Genomic DNA, 21,462 nt, shown 5'->3' with positions numbered 1-21,462 from the left:
ATGAAAAGGCAAGACTCTCGACACTAGTCACTGTTGACTAGAATCGCTGCGCAGTTGTTCTTACGCCGTGGTACATGGATTCGAGTGGTAAACTATTCCTTGTAGACGCATTGGATATTCAGTTTTGGTACATCAACATATAAGAGAACTTCATGCACAACGTGATTTTGGACACGTGGGAACCTGATAGCTCCTTTTTCCAGTCTGTTATTTCTCCACGTCGACCTATATTACAGTGTTTATTCTGTACAAGCGACTGACATATACACCCCATTACAGTACCATAAATTACGTCACATGACTGGTGCCAGCTCCACACGATCTACAGTTCGCAAAATATGCCATTGGGATCGTCCTCCTGTGAGTTTATTTTCCTATACGCCCCGACAATTTTTACGACGACGGAGCCGTTGGTACAAGTGCCATCAGCCATTTTCCAGACACTGTTGGATAAAGGCCTACTCTAAATGTTCAGTCACAGCAGTCCTCAGCTTTAAGCAGCCAGTCACAGTAGGAGTTTTCTAATGTCATTTACCCAGCTGTGCGTTTCCTTATCTGTTGGAATCCAGGAGAGATACTTACAAAGTCTGTCCCTGGTAGATCAGCTGGATTTTGCGTCTCTCCTGATAATTCTGAACATACCTCTTTCCATCAGCTAGGAACAGATTTGTTCACAAAATTGCCGTGTCAAAAATTGCTGTGTGTTGTTGCGCATAGCAAGCGATATATCCTGCTCTGTACATACTGATTCTACACACTAAGTTTCAAACACCTCTGCATCTTTATTTTGAAAACCTTATGTAGTTCGTCAAAAGCACTACACGACATTTTACTTTTCTGTGTATTCATTTTCATGTCTGTCTAGTTACCATCTTTAACTACATTAAAAAGAAAGAAATTCTTCAGTATTAATACAACACCATTAAATTTATATAAATCAAAGATGCTTTTACTATTTCGAAGTAACAAGTACTCATAGAAACGAGGAGCTCGCCGACGACATGAGCTTCAACAGAGGAGGGGGCTGAACTCAGTTTAGCTGCATGGAAGGAAGACTGATGGGGAAAACGAAGCTCAAATTCGTACAAGATAAAATCATTACTTTTTAAAAAGTACGCCTATTAATCTCCAAATAAATTAATGCCATAACTTTCCCAGGCAGGTAGCATTGACACGTATGCGAGTATATCAACTCTTTTAGTAGCTTAAGACTATGACGAAAAACACAAAACACATTGTGAATTAGAGGTACAGTGTGACAGGAAGCTTTCAGAACTCAGAGTAATCGTCAATTTTTATTTTTAGGAAGGAGACGAACGATAAAACAGTTCTGATATTTTACGATACATAGCCTCAGTACATTACCCCTCAGTAGCCAAGTACTAACCCCCTTCAATCTGTTACCAATTCATGTCTGTCTATGCGACAGGGTGGGATGTGAGCTCTGTTTGCGAACATAATTTTATTTCCTGGGATGGGGCACGGGATGATGGAAGCATCCCTCTCATGTCTTCGGCGAGGTATATTTCCAGACGAGTCATATATCCGGTGATTATAGACCCACTCAAAGCAAGAATTAAGAGTTGCTAGCAAATAATGATAGTAACTAGCATATGTTTCTGTTCAAGTAAAACCGAAGCCCATCGATCATGTATATTGCGCTCAATGTACTTCGTAACAGTACCTTATAATAAGCAGACATTTTCTGTTTTACAAGTGTCGTGCAGTGAGTTACCACTATAAATTGTCCAAGCTCTTAATGCAGCATCGCACTGCGGTATCATTTTTCAGCTGCCCGTACACAGATACATTAATAATTTCTCACAGCTATGTAAAACATTGCATTAAATATCTGATTTTTACCAGGGGCGTTCAGTAAGTAATGCAGCACATTGTTTCCTCTGCCATTTTCGGTTGAAAAAATGCAGAATTTATTGTAGGACAACGTGGAATATTCCTCTTCAGCCCCTATAGTTCTATGATGTTCCACTAGGTGGTGGCGCTACATGTAGCCTTCAAAATTGAATCTGTAACGGTGGTGAGTTCCAGTCAGAGAGCTGTCATTGAGTTTCTTTTGGAGGAAGACCAAAGATCATATATATTCATAGACGCTTGCAGCATGTCTACGAAGACCTGGTAGTGAACAAAAGCACGGCGAGTCGTTGGCGATGCGTCCCTCAATATCGCAACAAGGTCGCCCTATTCTGTCCGAACTCCCGCGTGTCGACTGGCCGCACACAGCTGTGACTACTGCAATGTTGGAACGTGTGGACACTCTCATTCGAGGTGATCGATGGATGGCAATCAAACATCTCGATGCTGAACTGGACGTCTCTATTGGTAGTGCTGACGCACTCGTCCACCAGTTGGTGTATTCGAAGGTGTGTGCCGGCTGGGTTCCTCCTAACAAAGGACTATAAAGAGACACGAAGGACCATCTGTGCGGAATTATTTGCACGTTATGAGGCTGACTGAGAAAACTTTTTTGTCGGACATGGTGATACGCGATGAATCCTGGGTTGACGTCTTCGAACAGAAACAAAACAGCAATCCGTGAATGGGCTTGACACCAACACTCCTCAGAAGAAAAAGTTCAAAGCCGCACCATGAGCGCACAAAGTCAGGGCGACACTCTTCTTGGACTCTGCAGGAGTCATTCTGCTTAATGGCCTCCCTCATGCTGCAACTATCGACTCTAAAGTGTATAGTGATACCCTCAGGAAACTGAAGTAACGACATGAGCGGGCTCTTCGCCACAGAAATGCAAACGAACTTCTCATTTTCCAGGACAACAAAAGGCCCCACAGAAGTCTGCGCTCCAGAGAGGAGCTCACAAAACTTCGTTGGACTGTTCTTACTCACGTACTCTACCGACAGGGTCTCGTACCTTCAGACTTCCATCTGTTTGACCCAGTAAAGGATGCACGCCGCGGGAATCAGTACGAGGTTGATGGGGGCCTTCCAGCAAATTGACGTAAGCTCGTCGCATTCAACGGAGATATTGTTGGAAAATAGGGTTTTGTAGCCAGAGAAGTGAGAAGTAATATGATGTATTGGAATTCTGAACAACATCGACCTGGTTTAAGAACAAAACTTATTACATTATACCAGCTGATCAAAAAGTCAGTATAAATTTGAAAACTGAATAAATCACGGAATAATGAAGATAGAGAGGTACAAATTGACACACATGCTTGGAATGACATGGGGTTTTATTAGAACCAAAAAAATACAAAATTTCAAAAAATGTCCGACAGATGGCACTTCATCTGATCAGAATAGCAATAATTAGCATAACAATGTAAGACAAAGCAAAGATGGTGTTCTTCACAGGAAATGCTCAATATGTCCACCATCATTCCTCAACAATAGCTGTAGTCGAGGAATAATGTTGTGAACAGCACTGTAAAGCATGTCCGGAGTTATGGTGAGGCATTGGCGTCGGATGTTGCCTTTCAGCATCCATAGAGATGTCGGTCGATCACGATGCACTTGCGACTTCAGGTAACCCCAAAGCCAATAATCGCACGGACTGAGGTCTGGGGACCTGGGAGGCCAAGCATGACGAAAGTGGCGGCTCAGCACACCATCATCACCAAACGACGCGCGCCAGAGATCTTTCACGCGTCTAACAATATGGGGTGGAGCGCCATACTGCATAAACATCGTACGTTCCAGCAGGTGTTTATCAGCCAGGCTGGGGATTATGCGATTCTGTAACATATCGGCGTACCGCTCACCCGTCACGGTATCAGTTACAAAACCAGAATCACACATTTCCTCGAATAAAAAGGTCCGCTAACGGTTGTTGTTGTTGTTGTGGTCTTCAGTCCTGAGACTGGTTTGATGCAGCTCTCCATGCTACTCTATCGTGTGCAAGTTTCTTCATCTCCCAGTACCTACTGCAGTCTACATCCGTCTGAATCTGCTTAGTGTATTCATCTCTTGGTCTCCCTCTGCGATTTTTACCCTCCACGCTGCCCTCCAATGCTAAATTTGTGATCCCTTGATGCCTCAAAACATGTCCTACCAACCGATCCCTTCTTCTTTTAGTCAAGTTGTGCCACAAACTTCTCTTCTCCCCAATCCTATTTAATACCTACTCATTAGTTACGTGATCTACCCACCTGATCTTCAGCATTCTTCTGTAGCACCACATTTCGAAACCTTCTATTCTCTTCTTGTCCAAACTAGTTATCGTCCATGTTTCACTTTCATACATGGCTACACTCCATGTGTACCGCTAACGGTAGATGTGGTAAATCCAACCCATACCGTGACTTTCTCGTCGTGTAATGGAGTTTCCACGACAGTTCTAGGATTTCCAGTAGCCCAAATTCTACAGTTGTAGGCTGTTGACAGACCCTCGGAGAGTGAAATGAGCTTCATCGGTCCACAACACGTTACTCAATCAATCGTCATCTTCCGCCATCTTTTGAAACGCCCACATCGGAAATGCCCTCCGCTTCACTAAATCGCCAGGTTGCCTATGGATTTTGTACGGATAGCATCGGAGGGTACACCTAAGTGCCAACCAAACAGTAGTGTATGGAATGCCGGTGCGACGTGTGACTGCACGAGCGCAGTCTTCCCCGTGCATAGGCGAACCCGCTACAGTCTCCATTTCTTCCTGAACTGTCTCAGTAGCATTACGCCTTGTGCTCGGTCGGCCACTACGGGGTCTATCGTCTAAACAACCGTGGCTTCGAACTTCGAAATCATTCTCGCCACAGCTGCATTTGTCAACGGACCTTTACCCATTCGAATCCCCGTCCTATGGCGATAGGATAGTAACGCTGAACTAGCACATTCTCCATTCTGATAATACAGCTTCACTAAAAGCGCCTTTTCAGGTAACGTCAACATGCTGCGACTGTTGTCGCATCTGATTCTCTCTCTCATTACAGCTCCTTTTATACACGATTGTCATGCGCAGTCACTGACGTTTTGCTGTCCAGCGCCATCTGTGGGACATTTTCTGCACTTTGTTTTTTTTTTTGGTTCTAATAAACCCCATGTCATTCCAAGCATGTGTGTCAATTTTTACCTCTCTATCTACATTATTCCGTGGTTTATTAAGTTTTCAAATTTATACTGACTTTTTGATCACGCGGTATATCGAACGCTTCTGGTATCTAAGGGTTTTGTGTGTGTGTAAACAGTTTAATGGTTCCAAAAACGCAACGAAATGTATAAAAGCCACTGGGCACGTGTAAAACAACTTAGATATGTGCCTCACGATAAATTTTGTAGGTCGAGAATATGTAAGAAATAAAAGCAATTCTTAAAAACCCAACATTTTAGTCCTGCCACAAACCAGTTCACGTTTTCGGGTAACTTTTACAACTAACGAACTAGTCTAAAACAGTGAAGTGGAAGAGGTAGCTGTCATAAGAAGCTCGTTACTCCTGCGTTAAATAAAATTTATCACCGGTTCATTCTAGCGCAAATTGTGATTCAAATACACTGAAGAGCCAAAGAAACTGATGTACCTGCCTAATATCGTGTAGGACCCCTCGATTACGCAGAAGTGTCGTAACATTACGTGGTATGGACTAATGTCTGAAGTAGCGCTAGATGGAAATGACACCACGAATCCTGCAGGGCTATCCTTAAATCCGTAAGAGCACGAGGGGATGGAGATCTCTTCTGAACAGCACATTGCAAGGCATCCCAGATATGCTCGATAATGTTCATGTCTGGGGAGTTTAGTGGCCGTGGAAGTGTTTAAACTCAGAGGAGTGTTCCTGGAGCCACTATGTAGCAACTCTGGACGTATGGGTTGTCACATTGTACTGCTGGAATTTCCGAAGTCCGTCGGAATTCACATTGTACATGAATGGATGCAGGTGGTCAGACAGAATGCTTACGTACGTGTCACCTTTCAAAGTCGTATGTAGACGTATCAGGGGTCCCATATCACTCCAACTGCACACGCCCCACACCGTCAGAGAGCCTTCACTAAGCTGAACAGTCCCCTGCTGATATGCAGGTTCCACGGATTCATGAGGTTGTCTTCATACCAGTACACGTCCGTCCGCTCGATACAATTTGAGACGAGACCCGTCCGAACAGACAACACGTTTCCAATCATCAACAGTCCACTGTCGATGTTGACGGGCCCAGGTGAGGCGTGAAGTTTTGTGTCGTGCAATCATCAAGCGTACACGAGTGGTCCTTCGGCTCAGGAAGCCCATAACGATGATGTTTCTTTGAATGGTTCACACGCTGACACTTGTTGATGACCCAGCATTGAAATACGCAGGATTCTGCGAAAGGGATGACCTTTAGCCACGTTGAACAATTCTCTTCAATCGTCGTTGTTCACGTTCTCGCAGGATCTTTTTCAGGGTACAGCGATGTCGGAGATTTCATGTTTCACAGGATTCCTTATATTCACGGTACACTCATGAAATGGGTGCACGGGAAAATCCCCACTTTATCGCTACATTGGAGATTCTGTGTCCCATCGCCCATGCTTCGACTATAATACCACGTTCAAACTTACTTGAATCTTGATAACCTGCCATTGTAGCAGCAACAACCGATAGACACTTGTTGTCTTATATATTTGCTACCGACCGCAGCACCGTATTCTGCGTGTTAACGTATCTCTGTATTTGAACAGGCATGCCTATACCAGTTTCTTAGACGCTTCAGTGTACTATTTCTCACGTCCGCCCCAGCTTTAATGTGCTCGGTTCTAACAGATTACGCAATGCTGACCAAATAGTTAACGTTTCTAGAAGACATTTTCGTGATAAATGTGGTGTCGAATGAGTGTCCTGTGACAAGATAAGAAAGTGAATATGTCAAATGTACATTTAAGCTTATTCATTGTTCAGCCTTAAATGTGACTGAGTTGCAGTGTACAGGAGTTCAACAAAAAGATGAAAACACAGCGAGAAATACACGCTTGAGCTTAAAAGCAGATGCTAGCGAAGCGTAAAGGTAGTGTTGCTGTATTTGTCCTCAAGCGGGACCTGTGAAATGTCCTCAATATGTTGCATGTGTCCCTCCCGGTCAGAACAGTATTCTGCGTAGCTGAGAGAGCATTATGTCCAGGCTAAGTGAGTTAGAACGTGGACAGATTGTTTTTGGTGTTCATATGGTAGGTGCTTTCGCAAGGACGGTAGTCGACGTATTTCAAGATTTATATCACAAACAGGGGTAGCAGAAAATCATCATCCACAAAGTCACAACGAAAGTGAATGTGTATGTTGAGTGATCCCGCCAGAAGAGAATTATGACGATTGAGGACAATTGCAAAAGTCTTTGCTGGACTGAATGTATTGCTGGCGAACCCTGTCAGCACCAAAACAACATCAAGCGGGGACCTACAGTAAGCAGAAGTTGTAGGGCAAGTTCTGATTCCAAAAACCCGTATTCAGTATGGCAAGTGGTCGTAAGAGGAAAACGTGGTGCCGAAGCCAGAAAACCAGGACTATGGAGCTAACGTAAGAATCATTAGTACTGTTGAGTTGTTCCAAACTTCTGGACGACTTTACATCCCAGTAGTAAAACTTGGCTGTGGTTCGGTGATAACATGAAGAGCAGCCATATCCTGATATTCCGTGGGCACATGCTTACTATGCATGGTCACGTTATATATATATATATATATATATATATATATATATATGTGTGTGTGTGTGTGTGTGTGTGTGTGTAGCGAAAAATTTATATGTATATAGTAAAACTAAATTTATACGTTTTTCACTTATTAGACTCTCTCACTTATACTTTTTTTTTTCGTGCTTTGTCAGAGTTAGGTACTGGTCAAATTTTCCTTGATCAAATCTAGGGCTTCGTTTTAGATCTGATCAAAGGAAGCGTTCATCTTATGTTTACTGCATGGAGAAATCAACCGCTTGGAGCGCTAGCATCGCTGCATCTGTCTCACACACAATGTTTATCAATATGACTCCCAGATTTACATGGTGCGTCGCGCATATAACAGAATTGATAGAAATATTCTTGGCAATCACTGTGGTGGAAATGATCATACTGACGATATTTCACATAATGATGAAGAATGGAACCGACTTGAAGAGCAGGCATCATTTGAGGATTACGTGAATGTTGATGAAAACCTCGATACTACAGAACACATGACTATCGCTGAGATAGTTCCATATCCATCGCGGGATCTGGACGAGGAAGAAACTGACTATGAGGATGATATAGAAGAGCCTCAGCACTCTTCCGTGACGTTTAACGATGCAGTAAATCCGTCAGAAATAATGTCACGCCACAATGTTTCTGACGAAATAATGACAGACTTATCCCGTGTCGAGGGTACAGTGTACGCTGTTGCCGCGTCAAAGGAGAAACATACAAAAAATTACAGACTTTTTTACGAAATGTGGTTTTCTGCTGTGTAGACGTTTACATTTTTCTTTATAACTTTAAGTATGGTACCTAGAAATCCTATATAACGTTTTGTAGAAATTGTGTCTACAAATTAATTTGACAGCATGGTGCTACATTCCATATATACGTTTTCCACACTTAGTCCGTTGAAAAACGTATCAACGAAGTTTTACTACATATAAGAGACGGAATGGGACCAGGACGTAACCATGTAGCACCCTCCTGTCATCCCCTACCACATTCAAATCTACTACACACACCAAGAAAGTTTTTCATCACCCCAGTTCCCAGAACTCCTGAAGATAGACGTTGACTGTGGATGTTGTATCACAGACACGGTCCCTTTGACTGTTCAGAGATGTCACTAAAACCGCCCAAAGACGTAAACCATGCATGAGCAGCGCCTATTAGACGGAGGGGGTCCCACAGCCGATCAGTTCCAGACATTCATCCAGGAAAGAGGTACACGGCTCGTGTTGTCTGTAGTTAAACCATGCCTAGACGGTCAACATCGCGGTCCGATCGTGTCCGCAGCGTTACTTTGTGACAATAAGAGGTCTCAACAAGGGAAGTTCCCAGGCGTCTCGGAGTGAACTAAAGCGATGTTGTTCGGACAAGTATGTGATACAGAGAGACAGGAACTGTCGAAGACGCCTCACTAAGGTCGCCCAAGGACTGCTACTGCAGTGGGTCACCGCTACCTACGGATTATGTCTCGGAGGAACCCTGACCGCCACGCTACCATGTTGAATAATGCTTTTCGTGCCGCCACAGGGTGTCGTGTTACGTCTCAAACTGTGCGCAGTGGGCTGCATAATGCGCAACTTCACTCCCGCCGTCCATGACGTCGACCACTACACCATGCAGCGCGGTACAGACGCGACCAGCAACATGCGGAATGGAACGCTCAGGATTGGCGTCACGTTCTCTTCACCGATTAGTGCCGCATGTGCCTTCGACCAGACAATAGTCGGAGACGTGTTTGGAGGCAACCCGGTCAGGCTGAACGCCTTAGACAGACCTGTCCACCGAGTGCAGCAAAGTGCAGGTTCCCTGCGGCTCTGGGATGGCATTATATGTGGCCGACGTACGCCGCTGGTGGTCGTGGTAGGCGCCGTAACTGCTGTACGATACGTGAATGCCATAACCCGACCGATAGTGCACCACATCAGCAGGATATTGGCGAGGCATTTGTCTTCATGGATGACAATTCGCACCCCCATCGTGCATATCTTGTGAATGACTCCCTTCAGGATAACGACATCGCTCAACTAGAGTGGCCAGAATGTTCTCCAGACACGAAACCTATCGAACATGCCTGGGATGGATTGAAAAGGGCTGTTTATGGACGACGTGACCCACCAACCACTCTGAAGGATCTACGCAGAATCGCCTTTGAGAAGTGGGACGATGTGGACCAACAGTGTGTTGATGAACTTGTGGGTAGTCTGCCACGATGAATACAGGCATGCATTAGTGCAAGAGGTCCGCCCCGGTAGCTGAGTGGTCAGCGTGACAGACTGTCAATCCTAAGGGCCCGGGTTCGATTCCCGGCTGGGTCGGAGATTTTCTCCGCTCAGGGACTGGGTGTGGTGTTGTCCTAATCATCATCATTTCATCGCCATCGACGCGCAAGTCGCCGAAGTGGCGTCAAATCGAAAGACTTGCACCAGCGAACGGTCTACCCGACGGGAGGCCCTAGCCACACGACGTTTCCATTTTAGTGCAAGAGGATGTGCTACTGGGTATTAAAGGTAGTGGTGTGTACAGCAATCTGGACCACCACCTCTATGGTGGTACAACAAGCAATGTGTGGTTCTCATGAGGAATAAAAAGAGCGGAAATAATGTTGATATTGATCTGTATTACAGTTTTCTGTACAGGCTCCAGAACTCTCGGAACCGAGGTGATTCAAAACTTTTTTTATGTGTGTATTTCATGTTCTTTGATACTGGAAGACAACTTCCTGCTTCGTCTTTCCTGGTGATAAGTGAACATACATTGCATGTTAAACGGTCACGGATATGCCACGCAGATGTGGTGCTGATAAACGTTAGATGGGAATGGGGACGGGTGATCAGGTACAACTAAAAGAACAATGTCATTGTCACAGAAAATCTACATATATTTGACAATTATTTCAGTGCGATACAGTCAAGGATTTAGGTGATTGTCATGATGTTACACCGTCCAGCTCACCGGCCCAGTAGGCCACCTACGTCGTAACCGGTGGCGCCGTGTGCTTTGCCGGCAAGATCGCCTGGAATCGCCAAACCGCCACCTGGGCCGTGGCCGCCCTTTCCCAGAGGCAGGCCGTCGGTGAGCCCGTGGCCGCCGTGGCCGCCGTGGCCGTCGTGGTCCCAGCCATCGTGACCGTCGTGTCCGCCGTGGTCGCCGTGTTTGCCCTTGCCGCCGAGGCCCCCGAGAGCTCCTGTGAGTGTGTCCACTAAGCCAGTCACCTGAAAACACGAACGAGTGCTTAAACCACTTGTAAGGCTGAGTGTGGTACAAACGAGGAGAGATCGACGTCGGATCCGCCTCACTGCTCAGTTCCCTCAGTGCCCTTCAGAGTATCCAGCAACCCTCACTGTTACGCTGTCATGTGCTATCCTCTTCATCTATTCATAACTGCTGCAGCCAACATCCATTTCAACTTACACACCCATTTGAACCTACTGTAGTCAAGACTTGGCTTCGTCTACCGTTTTATACCCAACACCCCACACTTCTGTCTATTACAAAACTGACGATATGTTCGTGTCTAAGAATGACTCGTTTCCACTGGTCCCGCTCCTAGTTGGATAATGGCAGAAATCTCTTTTCTCACCAGTTCCATTCAGTAGGGGGGAGTGAAGCCTATTATACTGAGGGTAGTGTATCTAGGAACATATGATATATTTTGCTCAGTAATGAAGCCTAGTGACTGATTTTAAGGCTGGCCGGAGTGGCCGAGTGGTTCTAGGCGCTTCAGTCGGGAACCGCGCTGCTGCTACGGTCGCAGGTTCGAATCCTGCCTCGGGCATGGATATGCGTGATGTCCTTAGGTTAGTTACGATTAAGTAGTTCTAAGTTCTAGGGGACTGATGACCTCAGATGTTAAGTCCCATAGTGCTCAAGCCATTTTGAACCAAATTGCTCATTATAGCTCAATTTCATGTCACATGTAATCTTTCCATTTATTGAGCTGTGCCCAGAAACATTTGAATCATTTTTTACTGATTTTAGAAACATATGAAGGAATATACATTACCGACCGCTACAAACAACTTACGCGATTTTCTACAGTTTCTCTTGTTGTTAGACATGACGTGTTTTGTGCACCATTTGTAATTATTTCAAGTTTTACACATTTAACTACAGTATTATACATTAAAGAATATTTTGAATGTGTTGTCCATTCTTAAGTTACAGAATTCTGTGGCTACTAAACTATTTATATAACGTTTGGACGATGAAGGTATAAATTGTCTTCGGTGCACTATCTTGTAACTTGTAGTAGAAGAACGTCTTTTACCACGCAACATGAGACATTTGTTGACTAAGTGGATTTCGTTAATGTCTTAACAAATTTCCTTGTCCTGCAGATGGATAACTCTCTTAGCTGCCAACAGCTACAGTTTAAAATGAATTTGATTTGTAACTTATTTTTTACAAGGGCGATGCAGAATCCGATCACCACGAACACTGCATAGGTTAGGAAGGTGATGCACCCTCCCGCACACCAGTCGCACAACACCCAATAACCTGGAAAGTAGGGTTTCTAGATGTAGGATTAGAATGAAGAAATGGTGTTATAATGATGACTAGGAAAACGATTATGTAAAGATCCCGACTCGCATTCTCTTCCTAAATTTAATCAAAACTGTCATTCAGCAAGCCCTGATTTTACCGAACGGGAACGACAAGAATGCTTTTCAGGATTTGAAAACTAAGAATTACTGCAAACTGCTTAGAAACCCTTTGTTTCGAGAATGAAATCTCACTGGATGGAACAGAAGAAATCGTTACCAGAGAATATTGGCTTCGTGTTAAGAATAAGAGAGGAGAAAGACTAAATGAGATCTGGAATAAAATTTCAGCTAGTACTAGCGAATAAACAGTCCAGAAGTCACAAGGGGGGGGGGGAGGTGTTTTTGGGAAAGGCGTGCAGACACGAGAAGATTCCCGTTGGACTATGTCATGTTGAGACAGAAATTCAGAAATCTGTTACTGAATGTTAAGGTGTATCGAAGATCGATCATAGTTTCAGATCATAATTTAGTAATGATGGGAAGTAGGCTGACATTTAAGAGAAACGACGGAAAGGATGAAAGTGGAAACAAGTGGAATACTGAAGTAACGAGGAATGATGAGTGTTCCCTGTTGCTGTAGGTACCGCTATAACGAATAGCACAACAGGCAGTACAATGGAAAGGAATTGACCTCCAAACATAACAGTCGCAGAAGTTGTAGAGGTGGTTATAGGTACAAGGAACGTAACTCCAAGGAAACCCTGTATAGCAGAAGACATACTTCAGCTGTTCATAGCAAAAGGGCTTTGTTTTACTGCCAACGCCAGTCATTGGATGTATAATCAACAGCGTCTGTTAAGTACAGTCCTTTGTGTATATTCTTATAGTAAATGAGATCTTGTGAGCACCGATAAGCAATTATGAAAGTAATTATTTGCTGCCAACACCACTAGAACATTTTCTCCAAACGGAACTAGCGTCTTCTGTATCACATGAAGCGTAGGAAAGTAAAGTACCTCACTCGGGATTGTAGTGCACTTCAGAATGTCAGAGCTGCAGGTCAATTATTAATATAGTAACGAAAGTTCTTTTAAGGGAAAGAGGTCAATTTGGTAAACGAAATAACGGGGCCCGGCTGACAATGCGTAAACTTTAATTTGAAACGGAAAGCCGCCCACCAAAGGGATGAGGATGCATCGCAACGAGGGACAGGCGACAGAGAAGATTCCTCATAACATTTTCTGACAGTAATGAATTGTCACCGTCATAGCTAATAACTAATATTTTACAGTTTCTGTGATAGTACTACGACTGACTAGTAGACCATAGGCCGGCCGAAGTGGCCGTGCGGTTAAAGGCGCATCAGTCTGGAACCGCAAGACCGCTACGGTCGCAGGTTCGAATCCTGCCTAGGGCATGGATGTTTGTGATGTCCTTAGGTTAGTTAGGTTTAACTAGTTCTAAGTTCTAGGGGACTAATGACCTCAGCAGTTGAGTCGCATAGTGCTCAGAGCCATTTTTTTTTAGTAGACCATATCAGCCACTATTTAATACTGAGCGATAAACACTAAACTGCAGGGGACCGAAGCTGTCGAATGTACATGGAAAAAGGTTGTAGAAGATCCAGAACATAGGCTATCGGAAAAACACACGTTAGTGTATTAGCCGGCCGGTGTGGCCGTGCGGTTCTAGGCGCTTCAGTCTGGAACCGCGTGACCGCTAAGGTGGCAGGTTCGAATCCTGTCTCGGGCATGGATGTGTGTGATGTCCTTAGGTTAGTTAGCTTTAGTCAGTTCTAAGTTCTAGGTGACTGATGACCTCAGAAGTTAAGTCGCACAGTGCTCAGAGCCATTTCGCTAGTGTATTATCTGCCTCACCATCAAGAGAGAACAGTTAGCTTGAAGCGAGAAGGAACAGTACAGTGAAAGGAAAATTGTTAAGGACTGGCAATGACTGGTATATGCAAAACAGGTCATAGGGATATACGAACCTCATAAATGCATAGAAATGACTAGTACACGATGGAAACAGATGGAGGAAAGCAAAAGAAAGACAACATCAGATTAGTGAAAGGCTAATGGCCTGATGGTTTTAGAGAGAGAGAGAGAGAGAGAGAGAGAGAGAGAGAGAGAGAGAGAGAGTGGGAGAGAGGAAAGAGACGAAGAGAGAGAGAGAGAGAAAAGGTGCATTGTTCGTACGTGCAGTGAACGTCCGCTTTCTCATAGTTCAACAGAAGTACTTACAATTTTGACGAGGCAGCCAACCAGGTCAGGGAACTTCTTTTCTGCCTCCTTCAGTTCCTTATCCGCCCAGGGCACGGAGTGACGTGCCTGAAAGAGATAAGACAGTGTGAAAAAAGCAGATAAAGTTAATATTCGTCTTAATGATTCTAACGCCTTTTCTGACAACAAGAATAAGTAGTCTGAATATAAAGGAATATTTATATACTTGCTGCGACCACGAAAATAGCTATGAGATGAAACTGAAATGAAAATAATCCTCAGTTGCTATATGTAATAGATTATACTAAGTAACATGGTCATAGCGTAACAGAAAGGCATCATTATTTTTAAATAATTGTCGCCAGAGGAGCCAAATATTACATATCTATAAATGTTGTACTCTTAGATAACGGAGGCCTGTCTGAAGAAATATATGTCTGTGCCCAACGGAAAGTTTTGTAACTGTGTATGTTGTTGTATAAGACTACTTTTAAGACACACGACTACTTCTCTGAGATGAAAGTAATTACGAATCAAATTATCGTTCCTGCGCATATCAAACAACGTGAAGATATTCAGATTATCATGAAGCATCGTCCTGTTTGTGTGGAAAAAATATTGTAAATCCTATGAAGAAATTACTTTTTTCTGTGATTATCACGTGGTACCTCCTAGAGTGGCCTCTCGATGTATATATGTTTAGGATGACGCTTCTAGTAGATGCTACAGACGCCACTTGCCACGTTTGGACACTTTGTGCCCATCACAACGATACCTTTTCTGTTTATTGCTAGTAAACGTCTTGTTGGCTTGGTGCATTATTTTGCAGGAACTCCAACGTCATGCGGGGTTTTACTTCAGGTTTGTTACACAGCCTGCTTTCTGTACGCTAACTTCTGTTCTTTTTCCATGACTCCACCACATAACGTAACGAAACATCAGATTTTATGGAATCTACTTTCCCGTTACAATAGACAATAAGATTTGAGGTGCCTGCATACGGGAGTGTAGATAACAGTTGACAAGCAACGGTGGCGCCACTTCTCAACACGAATACCATAGAGTAACTTTGGAATTTCTGTCGGTCTTCTTACTTAATCCAGACTCTGCTCGCAACTCACAGACTGATCGTAGCAGGCATGTACCTCCTCCGACAGCTATTGGCCCAGTAGAGCCACATCCGTCGAACATTTGTTGACGCACACGGACACAGCTGGGGGAGTGATCATGCAGGGCATTGTCTCGTTTAAGACACACACCTACACTGGCATTTTGTTACAGAACAAATGCCATCCTACTCTTTTACTTTTCAAGTACGAGAAACAGTGGTAACTATACCATATATGCCCTCTAAACATTTCAGATATCAGGCTATTTCTTCAGGTCTGAAATGAACTCTAAAGTCATTAGTATATCTCAGCATAAACCGCACCTCATTACCTAGGTAACCTACCCTATGACGATATCGTAAGACAACGCCAAACTGTCAGATATCTTAGACATTTCAGTGACCTAGATATCACTCAGCTAGTGCAACAGATACACTTCACAGACTCACTTCCCTTGAAGAGAAAGGTTTCATTACAAGACGATTCGTCTCTGCTAAAGCGTCAGCGTTGTCCTCAACAAGAAATGTTTGGAAGCAGTTCACAGGACACTATATGCTAGTGAATTGGGGGGGGGGGGGGCTGTGGCTCACCTGTAATTGGCTACCATCACTGCTCCATGGTTACACAGGGTTATTCATAAGTACTTCAGATGGTATCGAAGAGGTCTGTGCGAAACGACATACAGGTTGTCAGTAGATAAACCGTCTTATAAAAGTTTTAACTGGGATTGTAGGTGCTCTGTATGAACAAAGACTGTGGGATGGAAACTTGTTTGGAGTTCAGCGAAGTCCCTGACATGAACTGTCCAGGAAGGGAACCCGAGCGTGTTTTGGAAATCTGTTAATTTGATTGACTATCTGGAGTGGGGAACTAATTTCATGTGACTGTACGTAGAGGACTAATTTTCTAAGTGTTCTGATACACCTATGATCTAGTGCAACTAGGCCACGGAGTGTGTTACAATTTGAAATTGGGACAGATTCTCTGTCCACTGATTTTTGTAATTATTCTGTAATTCTCGTAGTTTATCCTGCAGTCGCCTTCTGAAATCCCTGTGGCACTTCTGAAATAACCCTACAGATTAAACCACATGGCTCGCTATGACTATGAGACGTGTGCCATCCCGTGTTGATCAATACTTCGTGGTCTGATACTTGTCATGTTTTATTTGTAAATGCAGTCGCTTACTCTGCTAAACACCCGAAAATCTATTGGCAGTAGTTACGTGTATCACGTTCTTGTTTAATACTCAAAACTTAACAGCAACTGAATTGTGAGAGTGCGGGCTTACAACACGCAATTTGCATAATTCAAAATGTATATTAATAAATTGGGGACATACTAAAATCATTAAAAAAGACGGAAATAACCTCATGAAAAACTGGATGTTTAATATAAAAAAGAAAGATGCACATTAGAACACAAGTAAATGGCGTAAATAAGAACTGTGCAGTTACACATTGAGAAATTGGCCAAGTCATTAAAAGAGATACAAATGACCCTCAAGAAGACGGGATGTTTAGTATTAAAAAGAAGACTGCTGATTAGTTGAAAATTCCTAAATTTCTCTATTCCGATTTTTGTCATTCCCAGCCTTGCAAATAAGAACTATTGCTTCATATGTGTCATAACCAGGCACTAAAACCGATGCTCAATAGAACATAACGACATATCTGATCTATTGATCAATGATGTACGAACTCTGATAATACTGCTTCCCTCGTATTTCGACACATGTGGAATATGTACGACGTGTGAGAGTAGCAGCCATTAACATCCCAAGAACCTTCTACATCCCAACTCACTTCATTCAGTGACAACATTTTTCAGATGTATTCAAGTAATTAATTAAAAAAATCAGATATCTGCAGTTCATTTCATACCTCTTTCTTGGCTTCGTCCAGCGAACTGATGTCATGGCCGAAGTCCTTTTCCTTATGCAGTATTTTTGCCCACTGCAAAAGAAAGTATGGTAATCAGTGGCAACAGGTAAAAGACATATATCGTGTGTGACTAATGTTTAGTTAATAAACGTGTAGAATATGTACAGATCGTTTGCACTAAAAGCTACGTATAATGCACCAATTGTGAAATTTCCTAATTGTTGATAAAACTTATCTCAGGCTGTCGATCGAGTGTTGTGACCACATGAAAATTAAAATTATATGGTTTGGTGGAAAGTTACTTCAAGACGATAGTGTTACTGCATACTCATATTGTTTTAATAAACGTTTAATACCATTAAACCCGCAATTAACTATCGAAATGTAGCTCTGGTATTTACCTGAAATCAAAATACATTTACGAGTGTATGTACTAATGCAGATGTCTAATTGCTTGTCCTTATGTTACAAACCTAAACAGAGTTACCTGCGCGACCTACAGGAGGGCAAGGTGCCTCGGATAGCTAAAGGGGCGTCGTAAGGGGCCTGTCGAAAATTTATTTAAAATGGCGGAAAATGTTCCGTGTTTCATTTTCTGCCTATCTACTGCGACAGTAACACCGGTACATGCAACTACCTACAAAGCGTCGCCCCCCCCCCCCCCTGCCCCCACCCATCCCTTTCCAGCACCCCACCTCTACGTCTGTAGTCATCACTGTAGCACGGTAGTTCTGAGTTTCAAATTGAACGGATCGGGGTTCATATCTCTGTTAGGCCGTAAAGTTTTACGTCTTATATGGGTCTGTAAATCGCTTCAATAGAAATGAAAATTGATTCTTTTGTAAAAAAAGTTACGTCATTGTGTCACTCTTTCCTGGTAATTTATTGGAACAAAAACCCTACAGTTACGTATTTACTTACTTGGTGGGCAAAATGGACTCTAGGAACTCACTTGATTGGACCCATTGGAGGGCGTCGCGAGGGATAAATTTACCGTATATGACGGTCTGCTGCAGTCAAACCTACTCGCAAATTGTCACAAACTCTTAAATTGAGAAGCCAATATTGCTTCCAACCCTCATAACTACCATTCTATGAAAATCCTGGCGTAGTTGTGTCACATTAAATTGAGGTGTCTTTTTGGAGCGTCCTGGAGTTTGGTAGTGTCCTTTGGACGCTACTTCTAAGCACATGGGTGGCGTATTGTGTTTCATTTTGTCAAATATAGATTCTTTATAACATCACAAACCTTCTCACACTGGGTAAACAAACACATTACCTTCGAGTCTACATTCCGTATCTCAGTAATACCATCTACCGGGTGATCAAAAAGTCAGTATACATTTGAAAACTGAATAAATCACGGAATAATGTAGATAGAGAGGTACAAATTGACACACATGCTTGGAATGACATGGGGTTCTATTAGAACCCAAAATAATACAAAAGTTCAAAAAAATGTCCGACAGATGGCTCTTCATCTGGTCAGAATAGCAATAATTAGTATAACAAAGTAAGACAAAGCAAAGATGATGTTCTTTACAGGAAATGCTCAATAAGTCCACCATCATTCCTCAAAAATAGCTGTAGTCGAGGAATAATGTTGTGAACAGCACTGTAAAGCATGACCGGAGTTAGGGTGAGGCATTGGCGTCGGATGTTGTCTTTCAGCATCCCTAGAGATGTCGGTCGATCACGATACACTTGCAACTTCAGGTAACCCCAAAGCCAATAATCGCACGGACTGAGGTCTGGAGACCTGGGAGGCCAAGAATGACGAAAGTGGCGGCTGAGCACACGATCATCACCAAACACCGCGCGCAAGAGATCTTTCACGCGTCTAGCAATATGGGGAGGAGCTCCATCCTGCATAAACATCGTACGTTCCAGCAGTTGTTTATCAGCCAGGTTGGGGATGACGCGATTCTGTAAACATATCGGCGCACCTCTCGCCCGTCACGGTAGCAGTTAATGACGTTTTGATGTCCAGCGCCATCTGTCAGACGTTTTGTGGACTTAGTTTTTATTGTTCTAATAAAACCCCATGTCATTCCAAGCATGTGTGTCACTTTTGACCTCACTATCTACATTACTCCGTGGTTTATTAAGTTTTCAAATTTATACTGACTTTTTGATCACCCGATAGTAATCATTCTGTTGCGTGATAAGTTTTTCAAGGTTATATATTGTTTTTCGTGTTGTTAGGTAGCTTTTCTTTTATGTTTTACTGAACTAGTACTTCGACACACTCACCACACACGCACACACACACACACACACACACACACACACACACACACACACACACACACAAGGCGCTACTCGCATTACTAAGAAGCTACTTGTCGATGCCTCTTTGTTCTCCAACCTTGAAGTGGGTGATATGGAATACTCTTTCAGTTAGTGATAATCACCTTCCACACACAATCGTTTCGTGTTCGTGAGCGACGGCGTCCGTTACATCCGTTTGTAACAACATGATTGAAGTTTCGCATATTGACTAAACTGATGGAGCGATCTGTATTTAACTTGGAAGAACTTCTTAGAGCCAAGGTCGCACTAATTGATAATTATTATTGACGACCACTTTGGGAGCTGAAACTATCCTCTTCCAATCTTCAAAAATGTTTGGTAATCAACAGGGTTAGATTATGAATACATCACTCATGCTGTGTCGTCATTATAGTGTAGAACATGCAGCACATTATATAAAGGTTTCTCAAAAGTAAAACCTATACAAACCCATTTGCAGTAGATGTTTTTATATCTGTATATATAGTTTCACTTTCGAAAAATGTATATGTAATGTGCTGTATATTCTCCAACATAACAGCCGCGGGGGTTAGCCGAGCGGTCTAGGGCGCTGCAGTCATTGACTGTGTGGCTGGTCCCGGCGGAGGTTCGAGTCCTCTCTCGGGCATGGGTGTGTGTATTTGTCCTTAGGACAATTTAGGTTAGGGAGTGTGTAAGCTTAGGGACTGATGACCTTATCAGTTAAGTCCCATAAGATTTCACACACAAATCACAAAATCCAACATAACAATGACACGGCATGGCTGATAAATTTATGATCAAATTTTTTTTGAAAATTAGAAGATAGTTTTATAACTTCGAAGCTGGTCGTCAATAATAAATATTAATTAATGTAATCTTAGCTATAAAACGTTTCTTCAATTTCCCGCTACGTTTAAACATGTTACTTTACTCGTGTTTTAACTTCCGAAGGAAAGCTACAGCCATTTTCTCGTAAACTGCACGGACGTTTCCACAGACTGATTGAGTTTGAAGTAGCGCGTCATAGCGTACTGCCTCATTTGAAAGCAGTCGCATTCTAACATTCCGGAGCAAAGAGTTCCTTAGCCGTGCTAGCGGGACAGCTTCGTTGGGCACGCTGCACAGGGCAGGACGTCATATCAGCCGTCCTAGCCGCGGGATGGACTTTCAGCTACCCACCAGTCTCAGAAGGACCCGGATACCCTGCAAGGCGTACGCCAACGCCTTCCTGGCGGGGACGCGGCGCCACCGCAGGTAGTCCACAGCAGCCTTGACCAGTGCACGGACGTCCTTAGGTACGCTTTCCAAGACCTTCTGGAAGTCGTCCCACTCGTCATTTCCGTCGTCGTGGTGGCCGCCATAGCCGTAGTCGTCGCCGTAGGGCGACGCCTTCACCACGAGTGCCAAGCCGAGCACCAGAAGCAGCGTTAGGCGAGCCATCGTCTGTCACCTGCACACACGCAACATGCTACGTTTACTGGGTATTCCAACCCCAGCAACCACCCACCTCTCGGAAGGTCTTAGTGTAACTCTGTCCCATGTATTATGGTATTTGTCGAAATTTTCTGGTTCGCTAACAGATAGTATCAAACAAGTTCCACCCCAGTGAAAACCTGCTAAAGAGAGGATACAGGGGATGTGTGTGTTGAAGGGTGCAGGGGGGAAGTGGAGAGGTGAGGTTAACAGGTTTGGAAAAAACTGCGCCCACCTCATACGCTGCTGGTACTACGCTCGTCCTTTAGTAGAGGAATCATGCTTCACTACAATCTATAAAGCTACTGTAAGGTTGAAGTCGTAACTTGCGTGTGCTATTGACTTGGAATTGATACATCACTCATTTCAAAACACTACCTGAAACTCAGTTTACGTA

The 21,462-nt window shown here is 43.5% G+C and overlaps 1 protein-coding gene across 1 annotated transcript; it reads right to left on the bottom strand.

Moving 5' to 3' along the window:
• Window positions 1-10,568: 10,568 nt before the first annotated feature.
• On the bottom strand, window positions 10,569-21,032 carry LOC126260724 (uncharacterized). Its single transcript, XM_049958062.1, has 4 exons — window positions 20,772-21,032; window positions 17,319-17,390; window positions 14,348-14,434; window positions 10,569-10,832 (listed from the first exon to the last, which is right to left on the bottom strand). Exons 1-4 carry the CDS (start codon window positions 21,030-21,032, stop codon window positions 10,569-10,571), a joined length of 684 nt encoding a protein of 227 aa, XP_049814019.1.
• Window positions 21,033-21,462: the final 430 nt, after the last annotated feature.

Source organism: Schistocerca nitens, chromosome 5, assembly GCF_023898315.1.
Source record: "Schistocerca nitens isolate TAMUIC-IGC-003100 chromosome 5, iqSchNite1.1, whole genome shotgun sequence".
In the NCBI taxonomy this organism is placed as follows: domain Eukaryota; kingdom Metazoa; phylum Arthropoda; class Insecta; order Orthoptera; family Acrididae; genus Schistocerca; species Schistocerca nitens.
Note: the sequence above shows the minus strand (reverse complement) of the source record. Positions and strands in the feature narration are given on the sequence as shown.

Excerpts from the sequence above, each read along its gene's own strand:
- LOC126260724 (XM_049958062.1), bottom strand. The coding sequence starts at position 21,032 with ATGGCTCGCCTAACGCTGCTTCTGGTGCTCGGCTTGGCACTCGTGGTG. Across the intron at positions 17,391-20,771 it reads TCCGGGTCCTTCTGAGACTG|TGGGCAAAAATACTGCATAA; the intron begins GTGGGTAGCTGA and ends TTTCTTTTGCAG. Across the intron at positions 10,833-14,347 it reads TTGGCTGCCTCGTCAAAATT|GTGACTGGCTTAGTGGACAC; the intron begins GTAAGTACTTCT and ends TCGTGTTTTCAG.